At 37.0% G+C, this 16,979-nt stretch overlaps 2 protein-coding genes across 2 annotated transcripts in view; one reads left to right on the top strand and one right to left on the bottom strand.

Moving 5' to 3' along the window:
* The window catches only part of LOC108738658 (protein timeless homolog), a 112,842-nt gene that overhangs the window by 54,773 nt on the left and 41,090 nt on the right, over window positions 1-16,979 (bottom strand). The window lies entirely within an intron of this gene.
* Window positions 11,791-15,482, top strand: LOC108738659 (probable LRR receptor-like serine/threonine-protein kinase At4g20940). The gene has a single exon (XM_018472181.2). It carries the CDS (start codon window positions 12,024-12,026, stop codon window positions 14,637-14,639), a length of 2,616 nt encoding a protein of 871 aa, XP_018327683.1. The 5' UTR covers window positions 11,791-12,023; the 3' UTR covers window positions 14,640-15,482.

Below are 16,979 nucleotides of genomic sequence, written 5' to 3'. Positions count from 1 at the left end.
AACGAGAGACTCGAGTCGCTCATAGAGAGATCCTCATTTCGTATCCAGTCTCTGAACGAGAGACTCGAATCTCTGAACGAGAGACTCGAGTCGCTCATAGAGAGATCCTCATTTCGTATCCAGTCTCTGAATGAGAGACTCGAATCTCTGAATTAACAATTTTATCGTTCGAGTCTCTCATACAGATACTGTGAGAGATCCATAAAACACCTAGGAAATAACCGAGAGACTGTGAGAGACGCTCTCAGAGACGCTGAAAGACTCTGAAAGACACTGAGAGACTGGACTTTTTGTCTAGGGTTTTCTATACCTAAACCACCAAAATCGTCAATTGATTAGAATTATATCAGTACTGCCATTGGAGTGCTGATGATAACAAACCCGTGTGGAGGTTTCGACAGAACAATAAAGAACATAAACGCTTTACTCCTGTTTTGCCCATCGTACAAACCAGCCGCCTTCAAGGCAATTTTTAGTCCTACCATTAAAAGGTTGTTATCTCCTATGAGCAGTTTCCTTGATGTGTCTAAAATTTACTCTCCAATTGTATGATAAGGGTATCTCTACTGTAGGGATTTCCCCTCTAAAAAAACCTACTTTAGGTACTCAATAGTGGATTTTTCTACTTAAAGTTGCCCAGTTTATGTTTGTGCCATCAAAAATATTATTGGGAATTATGAAAGTGATGGTAACTGACCGAGTGTAATTTATCAGGGAGGAATTGTTTCAGAGCGAAAATCCGTCGGCCAAACGAGCCGCAGCTCCGGGGCTAAGCCATTACATCCTGGGCAAAAGGTGCCCCATAAGCATCATCACTTACAAAACATATATCTCTCATACCCACAAGGGTCCTTCTACATACAATTTTCCGACAATAACCAAAATCATACTACAAGTATATGACCTTTAACATATTTCTTAAGTCACAGAGAAATACCATAAAATGACCCTATTAAAGTTAAACAGTATTCATAAATGTTCATACCTAGATTAGAAAACTAAACCTACGCTGTTACTTTACAAAATTGTTGACATCATCAATAATCTGCCTTGTATCAATGCGTGCTGCATTAATTTTAAATGTTTCATCCCCCTTTACTGTGTCTAAAAATGCATGATACTTTTCTATTTTTGCTTTTGTCCAAAATTTCCCAATCGGTTATATAGTAACGTATTCTCTCTGCATGAACAAGAGATCTGTAAGCACACACACGTCCGTTCATGTCGAAGGGAGATCATTCCGGGAGAGTATCAAACGTATACTAACACAAACCCCTCAATAATCCCACGATGATATTATTATCTACAGTGCAACTACCACAATGTTGATGTTTAACGTAAATGCAATTTCCTTGCCATGCTTCGGTTGCTTCCTCCATAATCGTTTGTATTATGAAACAAACAGTAATTAACTGTAATTGTAATTAAACTATTTGCTTGTACCTTACCGTTTAGTAGTTCTTAAAACATAAGACGTACCCACAGTATACATAAGTACATGTTAAATTTCTACGATTAGTAACAAGTACTTACGTGGTTCGTGTTGTCTTTTGCTCCCATAACATTATAACCTTAAATTAACTGGACTTACGGTAGGAAAAGACAACAAGAAAGAAGGGAGAGTTATAGTGGTTAAGTCCTTTGACACTTCCATCTTTACTTTTTCTCAAAAATGCATGCCTCTTCTGTGCCTATATTGTTTTTATTTACGTGCAGGTAGATATGAAGAAGAGAGGCAGGAAACAAGTCATGATATCCATGTGAGAAAAGGATAACAAGGAGATACATGTTTCTTTTGTATTTTAAAGAAAGTACAGGTAGATATACAAGTAGATACTAAACTAGTATAGGGCGTTATGTAAGTAAATATATCAATATTTTACGTAAAGGTACCTAGGCCAGGTCAAGATCAGAACCCAAACAAGATTTGCCGATAAGAAGAAGGGCGTGTGGAACGCCGAGCGAAAATTGTTGAATAATTTAATAAGAAAAGGTCGAAACAAGGTCATATTAAATAACTCAGTTAGCAAATGGGAATCGTCAGAGACTGCTAGAAACTTGTTCAAGCAACAAATTAGGTACTCAATTAAGAAAATCGCATTTTCTAAGTATGTGGGCGTTGAAACTAAATAATAACATAACATAAGTCAAAAAGTTCACCTATAACAGAATTTGATATGTTCATGTGAATCTACTAGAAAAAGTGGTAAGTGCGTAAGTATATGGAGTGTCTAATATTGTATTTGTTTTTCAAAAATAAGCATGTGCAAACATTTCAAAAAAAAAGACGCTTGCTTCCTGGCCGAATGTACAAAACATAAGGAGCTCTCAGATGGCGCATCAAAACGTAATTCCAAGAAGTTGCTTTTCCGACTTTTCCGATAATAAGGTCGGACTCTCAAGTCCATTTTCAGAATTTATCGTTTTTCAGGCGGAAACGAAGCACGCTATACGAGAGGACAATCTTAAGACGAGAGCGAGCCAGTGAATAAATTTAACCCGTAAAAGTCGAAGGTTTTCATCGAGGGATCTTCATGACAACCTTTGAAAAAGTAATGAATTCAAAACAAAAGAAGATTTTTACCATCGCTTTTTGTTTGTCTGTTTTCTGCTTAGCAAAAATAGTGAATGGTAATATTCGAAATGCGTCACTTCTAGTCAAGATGGCATTTCTATATACTTGCAGGAAAAGTAATGCAAACCAAAATGTTTTCCTAAAATGTAGTTGTTAAGTACAGCTTCGATAAGAGACAGACATTAGAACACAATCTTACTCCAAATGGGTTTAGGTGAAGCTAATTCTTATATGTCGCCATCTATATTATTCCAAATGAACTAATGATGAGAATGAAGTAGTTAAGTACAACTTTGATAAGATCTGATGAAATTTCAATCTCATTTGATCTCGTTAGCACGCCCTACATAGTTCCGTCAGAGCTAAACCAAAATGTTTTCCTAAAATGAAGTAGTTAAGTACAGCTTCGATAAGAGACAAACATTAGAACACAATCTTACTCCAAATGTGTTTCGGTGAAGCTAATTCTTATGATATGTCGCCATCTGGATTATTCCAAATGAACTAATGATGAGACGGTACGACACAGTTTACTTTTCTCTGAGAAGGGGGATCCCAGACTTTTAGTTGTAGTACCTACGTCTACTGTAATAATTTATCTGTTTTCGCGTCAGTCAACCACGAACCTAATTTTGTGCCAGGTTCTCGGGGTGGTCCCGGGTGCGGGAATCGCATCATCTATCATCTACCCTTACGAACGCCACACTTCGGGCGGGTATTCTAATGGCTTTAAATACTTCTCATCAGAAATGGGAACACGGCGACGCCGTCGAGAAGTGGGTACCTAACGTGTGCGATCTCCTCTTTCGCTCGCTCTCGGTCAAGTGGTTCTCTTACATTATTCACATCTCTTCGCATTAATGGGTTCGTACCAAAAGACGATCCATCCATTCAACCAGAATATTTAACTTAACCCGAAAATAAACTTCACATAACGACGTTAACGTAGATTATCTCTTTGTGGAGGTACGCATGCATGTAAAGGCCATGCAAAGACTTTGATGTAACACTTGAAAGGGCTCTCCCGTGTTAATAATGATCCGACAACGTGCTTTTGAAAAGAAACCAATTAAATTTAACATCTACTCGAACTTCGCCATGTTCAAACTTTATTTTAATACCGACACTGCCGCAGGCTCTTCTCTAATTAACCAACTCAATAGTTATGTTATATGTGATGTAATCAGTTGAAAATTGCCTAGTTCGAAATCATCGTCATTTCTGGTGCCAAGTTCACAAACAAAACAACACCGATGAAAGTGTTTTCCAACAAAAAGCGTTCATAACTAAAAATAATCATGAAAAAATTGGCAACACGATTTGAACTTGGCAAACACACATGCAATACTTGCTTTTGACTTGGAAAATCGCCAAAATAAATACTGGCAATCTGGAAAAGCACAATTTTGTTGATTGCCGCTAATTCTTCAGTTGCCAAGTTATTGCCATGTTTAATTAACCTAACACTGAAAAATGAAACACTTCTTAAAGAACAGATACAAAATAAGAGTAATTTGAAAGAGTTTACTTGATTTTTGAACTTGGCAAATCTTTCAAACAACCAAGTTCAAATTTCAAACACATTTTATTACTTGTTCCCTGATTTTTAATCATGAAAAACAAACATATTGACATTAGCTGAACTATATTGAACTTTAGCTAACGTGAGTGACAACTATTAATTAAAATAATTACTGAATGAAAGCCTTCATTGTTTTTAGCACTCTTTTTTCTATGAGAACTTGGCATAAGGTATTTTAGAGATGACAATCATTGGAGGTGCACTTAAATACTGACAGGCATCTGAACTTCCCATTTCTTCGTAACGAAATGGAAGGAATTACCTACAGGTTGATGTATCTGCCAAAGAAAACCCATTTGAGACGCAAATGTCAATTTGATATTATCAGACGGTAGAAAATGGAAATGATTCCGTTCAGTTTTAGATGTATGTATGCACGTGCCCTTAAAGAGTGGCCGTAGACTGAAGACAGGATCGCGACTTCTCGAATAAGACGCCCCGAATGCAATAATGGGGTTACATTCCGCTCTTGGCAATTTCACTAAAATCTCTGATACAGATTTGATAAATAGTGAGCTTTTCTAACGGCAAAGCTTTTTGCTCGTCTGCGAACTACAAGGGCCCCTAACGAGTTTGTATATACACATATTGAGGTGATTCTCATATTTTTCTCAATCGCGTCGTTTTAATAGAAAACTCCTACTAACAGAGCAGTAACAGGAATCAAAAACACATTCAAACCAAGGGCGTCAAATTGGAATGTATTTATGTGCGAATATGTTACGTTTCTCATTTTAGGCTCACAGTCGGCTCGCACTCACTCCCCAATAACTCGCCGTTCCAAATAATAGTATACCGTAGAAAATAAAATAATCAGCCCTTTAGATATAATGCTAACGAAGCTTTTATTACCTTGCCAAAAACTTTGTATTCAAACTTTTCATAAAAACGGAATTTTCATTTAGCACTAGTTGGAGTCTACTTTCTTTACATAATGAGGTATTTTTGTGCTGCAAGCATCTCCATCATTACCCTCGTAGTATGCTCGTTAAGAAATGATCAAAACGAGAACGGACTGCATTCCCGTGCAACTTATTTTCACAATTTTGCGTAGCAAACTACGTAGAATTAAAATGAATATTATACGTACAATTATTATTATGCTTAAATTTGCAGATGATATAGCTGTATTAGCATCTAGCAAAGGAGGAGTTAGAGATAGCTTTAAATAAAACGGAAGCGGCATTGACAAGACAGTATTGTATAAAAATAAATAAAAGTAAAACAAAAATACTGGTAAGCAAGGGAGGAATATGTAGGGAAAGAGCGAATATAAAGATAGGAGACGAAAGATTAGAAGAAGTGGCTGATTTTAGGTATCTAGAAAGTCAGATAAGTCAGGACGGTTTTCGAAATGTGGTGTTACAGGCGAATGATGAGGATACCGTGGATAGAGAAGGTTAGAAATGAAGAGGTATTAGAAAGAATATGAGAACAAAGGACTACGGAAGTCAATAAGAAATAGGTGAGATGGGTTGGTAGGAGAACTTCTTAGGCATGAAGGTCTAGTCAGAGACATATTATAGGCAGAAACAGGAGTTAAGAAAAGTAGAGGTAGACCTAGATTAGATTACTGTTCGCAAATAGTTAAGGGTAATATTGGATGTTCTAGTTTTAAGGAAATGCGAAGATTAGCTCAGGATAGGAAAGAGTGGAGGTGCGTGTCCAAGCAGTCTTAAGACTGACGACCTTATGATGATGATATATGTACAGGGTCTACAATGTATAACAGCAAAGAAAAAATAACTACAGACAAATTAATGCCCTTTCTTCGGCTATAACTTGTCCCATATCAACATTGATTTGAGTTTTGCTCTAATTAATTCGTTACTGATATTGTCATTATGATTCCTAAACACCAATATCACAAACTGACATTTATTTAGAAATGTTTTCGGAGATCCCCTCTGCTAATAATATAATCGGGGAGGCGCGAAGCTGTTGGAGTATCTCTTACAAGTGCACAGTTGAATGCAACTGCGCGAGCTTCCTAACGAAATATTTGTCTAATTTAAAGCTTCAGCGGTCCAATTAAAACTCCAAAAACAAACGCAATAAGCGTACCGTCAAAGGGGTCGTCGTCGGATGCAATCGGACGTTACGGCGGAGCGCGCAGGCTAGACGTGAGCGTCGCGACGACGGACACCGTTTACCACCAGCGTCAGTATTCGTACGCTTACGACGCCTAAAAGACGTGCGATATTACAGCGTCGGTGGTAGCTACTATGTGACGACGCGTACCATCTACTTATTATCACCATCCCCCGAGTAATGTTAATACGATGGACCGCCACCTTTCAGTTATTTTCGTTATGAGCGTTGGCGTATTGTGCGTGGGCCAATGTTTCGTTCTCTGCGCCCATCATCAGCGGTTCCTCGTCGAGCCGATACTTAATTCGAGTTACAGTGTCAAATGTAATAACGGGAACGCAACGGCGTGCGTCCATGTAAACATTTCAGACTTGGGAGACTCGTTGGGACCGTTGAATGTATGCCATTTGTCAGTGCGAGGAATAACCGAACTGTCGAGTTTCAATTTCGAAACGCTGAACCGATTGCAATCGCTCGACTTATCGCGAAATGNTAAAAATTATAAACAAAAATCTTTTTAAAACAGGAGCTTTGGTACATCTTTCGGTTCGTAAAACTCATATAATTAAGTCTTAATTATTAATGAAAAAGATGCACGAAATATTGTTGATGCATTCGCATTCGACGGCGAAAGTGGCCTTCAAAGTTTATAAGGACTCTTCCACGAAAGCATTTCACAAAAAAAAAACCGTTATGTACTTTACAATAAAATGTTTAATGCCCTCTAAGTATTTTCTTACTGAACAACATATTGTTGGAAATTGCCCAAACATATATGGTGTGCGATACATGTAGCTAAAATATAGAGTTATAAAATAAATTTTACATTGTATGAGGTCAAAGATTTTCAGTTGAAGGAAATTCAAGTCTTAGTTTCGACGATAAACTTTTATTGACCATTTTCTTGGACATGATGTGGCAACTATCCAAGTTTCATATCTTGAAATATTTTGGCTTTACAACGGCTTCTTTAACCCATGAATAAATTTACGCAAAACGTCATGTAAAAAAACCGCCCCTGTTCCCGATTCAAGAAATTAAATTCTTTCAATTCACATCCTATTTTACTTCCAGATTATAAACAACATTTCAACATCATCATGATAAAGTCGTCAGTCCTAAGACTGGTTGGACACGCACCTCCACTCTTTCCTATCCTGAGCTAATCTTCGCATTTCCCTAAAACTATCAGAACAACCTACATCCTTAACTGTTTGCGAACAGTAATCCCAGTTCATTTGCAGGTCCTCTAAAATTTTGTAGAATACTGAAAGTTTAAAGGCAACACAAGTAAACGATTTCGAAATTATCAACGTTGAAATCTTTTGATGATGAAAGCTATAATTCTTTTTATCTCTATGTGGTTATAAAAGCCAGAACAAAAGATAAATTTGGATGGAATTCAGGGCACGTCATAGCCAAAACTGTATTGTCCTTAAATAAATACATGAATCCTTTGATGTTTTCGAAAAAGTCTTAAGACAGGTTGGACACGCACCTGCACTCTTTCCTATCCTGAGCTACACTTCGCATTTCCCTAAAACTAGATTTCTTTTCTTTTTCTTTTGGGTATTTCATTCCCACCAGCCAGTAATGCAGGTGGTCGGGGAGTCCCTCCGGACTACGCCGGAAGGTAGGGCGGAAGGCCCTCTTCAGCCTGTTTCCAGGAATTGTGGGAATGGGTGGGTGGTGGTTCGGGTGAAAAAGATGAGACGGACGAAATGAAGACAGAAGAGAATGAAACATTATCTGTGGAATATTACTGCCTCAGCATTTGCCTAGGTGATCCAAGGAAACCACAGAAAAACTTCGACCAAGGCAGACGGACCCGGAATCGAACCGGCGTCCTCCCTAATGCTAAGCAATGGTCTAAACTTCTAGGCCATGCCGCTCGGTCTCTAAAACTAGAACAACCCACATCCTTAACTGTTTGCGAACAGTAATCTAGGATAGGTCTTCTGCCTCTAATATGTCTCTGACTAGACCCTCATGCCTGAGAAGGTGTCCTACTAACCTATCTCGCCTATTTCTTATATAGAGTCCTTTGTTCTCCTAATCTTTCTAATACCTCTTTATTTCTAACCTTCTCTATCCACGGTATCCTCACCATTCGCCTATAACGCCACATTTCGAACGCTTCTAACGTTTTCTTTTCCGCCGCTCCCACTGCCATGTTTCGCACTCGTACAACGCCACGCTCCAAACATACACCCTTAAAAACCTTTTTCGAATTTCTAACATTTCAATACATTACAATTAATTTGCGTTAGACCGATTCAAGTGAACAGTCTATCTTCATCTACATTTAACCATTTTGAAATTTAATTGTTGTGTCTCGTCGTAATCTCATAGCTATTCTACCTGGTGGAGATCTAGTTGAAACCTGAACAAATTTGCGATCGTAAGCTGCAGGATTTGTCCTCATTTATTCCTGTTACATTCAGGGTCCTTGTTTAGAAAACCTGCAGTAATCTATCCAATCCCTGGCCGAAGCTGCTGTGCCTTGCTCCGGGTGCAATTTGTCTTGCACACGTAGCCCTTCAACCAGACGTTTGATCATTAATTCTTGCCAGTCACCGTTGGTATACAGACGCGCTTATGTTGTCTTAAAATGGTTCTAACGCACAGAAACCACACGAGATATGTACCTGCTTACTACTACATTATCTACCTACACCTGTGCTCATATTATGCTGCACTAGGGCAGCAAAAGTTATAGCATTTACCTACACACATAAGGACTAATTGTAAAAGCGACAAGTAAAAGAAGATTAAAAATTGCAAAAAGAGATGTCATTGAAATTGTAAATTAAAATCCAAAGTTATACCTAGTGTCATTGAAATCCACAGAAGTTATCACAAACAATGAGCAAAGACAAGTGTCTTCATCTTCTATTCACTCGTTTTAACTCCCTAATCTTCTGAAGACCAGAACCCTTGATTTTAATAAATTTAATGGCAGAGGTATTTGCTTTAATTTCATTAACAAATCCATCATATATTTTCAACCTATTAACAGTAGTCGATCAAACATTTTCTGAATAAGGAAGGCATTTAGCAACAACTGAAATTTCTTTGAAGAAAACTAAAGATAAGGATCAAAAGATTAAATAAATCTGTACAAGATACAAAAGAAAATATTTACGGTTACATATGTTCGAAAACAATTTACATAATATTTGTAAGGTTTGGCTATATTATGTCTAATAACGAATGGAAAGGTAACATTAGCTAACACTTTTGAAAGTCTTTTTCTGTTTGAATTTTCTTTTCATTTCACGGACTTGTGCTGTCTCGCAACGTGTCCTGCATTAGGAGTGGTAATTTCCAAGCCTTTTCTATTACACCCCGTGTCGTAGGTGATTTGCTGTACCATTAATTTATTTTCAGTCCTATATTTAGCATTACTATTCTAAACATTGGCATTTCCACGAAAAATTCTGTTATCTTATATAAGATTTTTCTATTCTTTTTGCATACTAAACATTATCTCTTCTGTTTTTCCCCGCCAAGTTCGTTACGTGTTTTTTCTTTTAATTCGCAATTCTAGGTACTTTTTTAAGTCGTCCTATATACAGAGTGTCCCAAATGCCATTTGTAATATCGTATCAAAAGACTGTGGTCATCAAAAATAGATGTAAACATGACTAGGGTCAAAGTCAGATTCGTTTCAAGACATTAGTGTCTTATTAAGTAAATAATAATATTTTTGGCGTTTAAAGATTTTTTAAGATTGTTTATTGTACACTAAATTGTCACATAATAATGTCCTAACATCTATGGTTTTCGCATAGGGATCTTTGTAATGAATTTGGATGTAGTTAGTTCGTCTGATGATACAACACTACAACTAAAAAGATGAAACTGTACCACAAGCCTAATACTTTCGATATATTGGATTTTGTCGCGAATTCTGAGGTGTTTATATGTAAATATTCTCTGATAAAAAAACGAAATAAATACAACTAAAATTACTTCTGTCTAGTTTGACGAAAAATACGCGGTAGATGTGTGACATAAAAGTTTTATTTGTATTATTGGATAGACAAAGTTTCAGTTGGAGAGATGTTTCGTTGTTTGTGATAACAAGTTGACAGAATAAGATATTTCGAGAACTTGAAGATCTATACGACCATTTTAATAGGCATTGCCAGCATATTCTCTTCTCTGCCACCGCAAATAGTGCAGTCTCGCCGGAAATACGTGACTGCGAATCGTAAAATATTACTTTTCTCATTTAAACGATATTGCACTCGCAGTTGGAAAACTAAAAGCTGGAAAAGCACGAAATTTTGCAACTTTGTTAGGCTTGCATTTTACTATAAACAAATAAACAACAATCATCACTTTTTTCCTCATTATTGTCGTTAATTAACGTGCGGTTAAACAGAGAGAGTTAATGGTGTGTTTACCGAATCGAAATCATTCCAGGTGTAACGGTTTAGATACATTTTTATTACAAAAAAACTTAAATTAAAGGAAAAGATACTATAGAAAATTCGATATGAAATATTATTCTGAAAATTCATTCCTGAATTTTTTACCCACTACACACTACCTCAAATTATTGAGAAAAAAATTGTTGCTGTTGNTATGCTTAAATTTGCAGATGATATAGCTGTATTAGCATCTAGCAAAGGAGGAGTTAGAGATAGCTTTAAATAAAACGGAAGCGGCATTGACAAGACAGTATTGTATAAAAATAAATAAAAGTAAAACAAAAATACTGGTAAGCAAGGGAGGAATATGTAGGGAAAGAGCGAATATAAAGATAGGAGACGAAAGATTAGAAGAAGTGGCTGATTTTAGGTATCTAGAAAGTCAGATAAGTCAGGACGGTTTTCGAAATGTGGTGTTACAGGCGAATGATGAGGATACCGTGGATAGAGAAGGTTAGAAATGAAGAGGTATTAGAAAGAATATGAGAACAAAGGACTACGGAAGTCAATAAGAAATAGGTGAGATGGGTTGGTAGGAGAACTTCTTAGGCATGAAGGTCTAGTCAGAGACATATTATAGGCAGAAACAGGAGTTAAGAAAAGTAGAGGTAGACCTAGATTAGATTACTGTTCGCAAATAGTTAAGGGTAATATTGGATGTTCTAGTTTTAAGGAAATGCGAAGATTAGCTCAGGATAGGAAAGAGTGGAGGTGCGTGTCCAAGCAGTCTTAAGACTGACGACCTTATGATGATGATATATGTACAGGGTCTACAATGTATAACAGCAAAGAAAAAATAACTACAGACAAATTAATGCCCTTTCTTCGGCTATAACTTGTCCCATATCAACATTGATTTGAGTTTTGCTCTAATTAATTCGTTACTGATATTGTCATTATGATTCCTAAACACCAATATCACAAACTGACATTTATTTAGAAATGTTTTCGGAGATCCCCTCTGCTAATAATATAATCGGGGAGGCGCGAAGCTGTTGGAGTATCTCTTACAAGTGCACAGTTGAATGCAACTGCGCGAGCTTCCTAACGAAATATTTGTCTAATTTAAAGCTTCAGCGGTCCAATTAAAACTCCAAAAACAAACGCAATAAGCGTACCGTCAAAGGGGTCGTCGTCGGATGCAATCGGACGTTACGGCGGAGCGCGCAGGCTAGACGTGAGCGTCGCGACGACGGACACCGTTTACCACCAGCGTCAGTATTCGTACGCTTACGACGCCTAAAAGACGTGCGATATTACAGCGTCGGTGGTAGCTACTATGTGACGACGCGTACCATCTACTTATTATCACCATCCCCCGAGTAATGTTAATACGATGGACCGCCACCTTTCAGTTATTTTCGTTATGAGCGTTGGCGTATTGTGCGTGGGCCAATGTTTCGTTCTCTGCGCCCATCATCAGCGGTTCCTCGTCGAGCCGATACTTAATTCGAGTTACAGTGTCAAATGTAATAACGGGAACGCAACGGCGTGCGTCCATGTAAACATTTCAGACTTGGGAGACTCGTTGGGACCGTTGAATGTATGCCATTTGTCAGTGCGAGGAATAACCGAACTGTCGAGTTTCAATTTCGAAACGCTGAACCGATTGCAATCGCTCGACTTATCGCGAAATGCGATCGCAACGCTCGCGAACTCGAACAGTAGTTTCAATCTAGAAAGCTTAAAAGCCCTGGATTTGTCATTTAACCGAATCGAAGTGATCGAAGACGCGCCGTTCAGGACGTTACCCTCACTGAAAGTGCTCAATCTTGGTGCCAACATGATAGATACCGTTAGTGTAAACGCTTTCGTGGGTCTTGGCGAACTGCAGTCGCTCGATCTGTCGAGAAATCGACTTCGCGCGGTGAGTTTCCACTGTTTCACTCCGCTTAGAGCGTTACAAAGTCTGAACTTTAGCCGCAACTCACTCAGCGTCGCGGACAATAGTCATTTCAACGACTTGCAGAAACTACAGCAGCTCGATTTGTCGTGGAACAATTTGACTCGGGTGGATCCCGGCAGTATGCAGTTTCCGAATTTGCTTTTTCTCCTTCTGGTCGGAAATCCTGCGTTGGGAGGCTCATACGAATTGTATCTGGGACCCGGTAAGCTCCTACAGAACGTGGACGTGTCCGAATGTGGTTTGGCACGTGTCCCTTCGGCTTTAACCCAAACGATAAGGATCCTTCGTTTACGCCATAATTCCCTCAAAACTATAAGCCGTGGTGATTTCGATTCGTATCCCTTGATTCAGGTGCTCGACCTCTCGTACAATTTTTTAGAAACAATAGAAGAGGACGCTTTTGGACGACTAGATCTTCTAAGAATCCTTTACTTGACGAGCAATAAGCTAAATCATGTACCGTACAGTCTTCCAGTTGAGTTGAACACTCTCCACATGGAATACAATGAATTAAAGACAATCGCCAAAGATGAATTCGCTGCTCTAGGATCCCTAGAAGTATTACTTATAAATGACAATAATATCGAAACAGTTGAACTTTCAGCATTCAGTCCTTTAACTAGTTTAATCACTTTGGATTTATCTAGGAACCCTATCAGTTCACTACCGGCTGTTTTATTATCTAGTATGGGTAAGCTTCAGACATTAAGGCTTTCCAATTTGGATGCTTATTTTGATCCAGACACAACAGGTCTAACAATATTGGATCATTTAGCAGTGCTTGATATCTCTGGAAGTCCGAAATTAGCCAAGCAATTTCTAAACAACACGGTCTTCTTGTTTTCTGCGGGCGAAATTCAAAAGATTGACCTTAGAGGTACAGAACTGACCCACGTAAGGAACGACTTACTAGCATTGTTACCTTCGCTGCACACATTGCTTCTGCAAGACAATCCTTTAAACTGTTCAGATCTTTATTGGCTCGCGTCCTGGCTGAGGAGACAGGACTCGTTAGAGAATCGCATGATTCTTTGCGACAGCCCGTTGGAACTAAAGAACGTGCCGCTTATAGATTTACAAAAAATAGTTAATCTTAGCAATAGCGAACCATCAAAAACCAAGAAACTGAACAGAACAAAAGCAAAGAACAAAAAGACTACGCAGCCGAATGCGACATTAACAGACAACAAAGCAGACGTGTCGATTAGAAATAATTGTAGCCATCAGCAGTTTGCAAAAAAGGAACCGGCAGCTAATGAAGTGTCATATGCAGACAATAGAACCAATTTGCTATCTGACAAGTCCGCGTCTTTAGAAAAATGTGCCGAGCCGGCGAAACTTCATAAAGACAAAGAAGAGACACGTTCCGAGGAAACGAAGGGACACGCGAAAGCCCTGCGGGATAATAGCAGTCCATTTACCGAACAAAATGCAAATAATTTGCGTCAAACGGCTCACGATAATCTTGCGGCCGAAATTGCTCCATTTACGCTAATGAACTCGAGGAAGGGTGTTCCAGGAACACAAATTACTCCCCGGGAATGGGGTAAAGGAAGCCCGGAGCACGATATTACGCCCGGGTTTCGAAGGCTTAATGGAGACAATTCTCATGCACCTGACCCATCCGGTGCAACAACAAAGAAGGACCTTTCCAGACCCAAATATAAAATAAACAAACAAAAACTTCCACAGGAAACTCAACGTGTGCCAAATGCTACAAATTTAATTCGGAACGCGACAAAAGAGGAAACGAACGGTAGAAACGATTCTGCCAAAAGATTACAAGAAAATTTATCGAATGGAGGACACAATAAATCAGCGGACGGGATGGCTTTGGCTATGACGGTAGAGAAAAGAGGAATCGCCGAAGAAAATATAGGTTTCAGGGGTCATGTGGCATTGTTGGCGTTCGTGTTTGTGATCGTGAACGCGCTGGTTGTGATAGGCACCATTGTATTTCGAACACGGTTTTACAGGAATCAGCGGTCGTCTTCTAGGGATGAAATCGAAGTAACCAATTTACCAGGAATAACTGACCTCTGGTGACATATGAGGAGCTCAGAAGAAGATCAAACGATGTTAAGTGACAGTTTACTATAAAGGAGTTCTGGAGTCCAAAAGTTTACGAAAAAAGAAGTTTTTAAACGAAGAAATCAATCAATAAATAAATTAATTTGAGTATGAGATGTCCCATGATCCCAAAAATGTATGATAACAAAATACAATAACGAATTTGTTATTTAATATGTTAATTACATTACAAAAATACGTTTTTAGAAGTTGAAAATTTGGATAATAATTTCAATTTCCTTATGATTTGTCGACATTGAAACTACACTGTAGATGTACCTAATAAAATCTTAGACAATAAATGTTTCAATTTAATGCATTTGAATGTAAAAATGTTATATGGTTTGTAAATTTGTAAAAGAAATCACAAACTTTCTTAAATTTATTGAAGGTGAAGACTTAACTAATACAATAAGTAATATTAATTCTTGTAATCGTTTTACTATTTCAATTGTTATGTTCTGCTACAAGGAATTTTATAAATTGATCTCGAATTTAAAAAGGTAGAGATGTAATTTTCAACAATTGATATACACCTAAAAAGCATTTCTTTTTCTCTCAGTCCCTTAATAATGAAGGATGCTTGAAGTAATTTCAGTGTCATATTCTAATAACATATGCATATTTACTATAAAATGTTGTTGCTCACCGGGCAAAAATATTTGTACAATTTTTGTTACTTGTTAGATAGATATGTTCGTAAAAAAGTTTAGTGGAATTTTCTGTATACTTTTGGACAAAAAATTGAGACAACAATTTTTGTGATAAAACTTATTTTTGTGTATTGTATGATAATATTCAATGTAAATAAATGAAAAATGAAACTCTTCACAAACACATTTTCGCAAAACTGTATAAATTAGGATTATTTTCCATAATTCTATTAGTATGTATGTACTGTAAAGTGACCGATTTCTGAAGGTGTTTTTTCTGTAAATATATAAATGTCATATATTTATATATCTCGCCAAAGTGTGTTGTATGATATTGGTAAAAATATATGTTAATACATAAACTATTTTTCTATTACTTACAGTAAAACTGCACATAATTTGCACTATTTTAAGTAAAGTCGTATTTGTTATAAAGTTAATAACAAAATCAGTCCATTATTTATTTGGTGACCCCCCTACCCCCCTAATTCACTTTATTAACCGTACCTCCTGTTTCTGTTAAAGTTTGCTTGCCACCTTCAAATCAAGTCTTTTGTATTACGTCTGTATGTCTGTATGTAAACTTCTAACAGCGTTTAGGAGTCAATGGACCCATTTGGCAATGCACTCATTATAATGGCATAGGAAATGGTAGAGGCAAGGGCCCCATTAGAACTTCTACCATCTCTGTTCGAATTCCGACAAGCTTAAGTAGCGAAGCTTCACAATAAATATCCGTATACTAAAGCCTTCAATTTAGAAACTTGCACGAACTTTCTTGCTGTCTGAATAAAGTCCTACATGGCTTCCAAAAAACAAAAAAAAACAAGAAAGTTCAACAGAACAAAAAACCGAAAGTTCAAAAAGATTTAAGGAGAAATAATAAAATCTATTAGAGTTTCCAATGTTAAACGAAATCTAATAACTACAAGGAAAAACATGTCTGAATCCAATATACTTATAACCTAGTGTAAAAAGAAAAAATGGATCGTAAGTAATGGTAAGTAATAAACATTTCCTTTAATTGATTTTTAACATAGCAGATGTTTTCTAAATATGCAAATAGTTTTATTATCGCGCCTATTAATATCTGTTAATACCTAAATTAAGTACAGGAATATTTGAAATTCGTTTGAATGATAAAATTGGGATAAATGTAAACAATTAGGAAACGTCGATATGTGGTTTACATTTTGTATATAATACAGTAATAATTAATTAATTAATTAATGAAGTGGTACATAATTATTTGTATGAATATGCAAAAAAAAATAATAACAAAATACGTAATATAATTGAATACTATGGTGATTCCACTTCTATTAATGGCGGTAGCAGACGTTAGAAAAGCTTAAAAATATCATTTTTTTTATTAAAAAAACGCAAAGCTTATTAGAAGCCCTCAAGTTTCCCTTTTGCCCAATTGAGTAATCCTGAGGGATTCATTACTCGTTTTTTTTAACAAGAAAAAATGTTCCTTTAAAAATTAATTAAAAGAAATTTAAAGTCGTCTTTGTTTCAATAAATAAAAGTAAAATAAAGACAAATTCTTTGAGGGCCAAATAATTTACAATATTGGTAAAAGAATATAACTTATTAAAAATTATAAACAAAAATCTTTTTAAAACAGGAGCTTTGGTACATCTTTCGGTTCGTAAAACTC

This window comes from Agrilus planipennis, unplaced genomic scaffold (assembly GCF_000699045.2).
Source record: "Agrilus planipennis isolate EAB-ADULT unplaced genomic scaffold, Apla_2.0 scaffold135, whole genome shotgun sequence".
Classification (NCBI taxonomy): domain Eukaryota; kingdom Metazoa; phylum Arthropoda; class Insecta; order Coleoptera; family Buprestidae; genus Agrilus; species Agrilus planipennis.
This window is presented reverse-complemented; position numbering and strand designations above follow the sequence as displayed.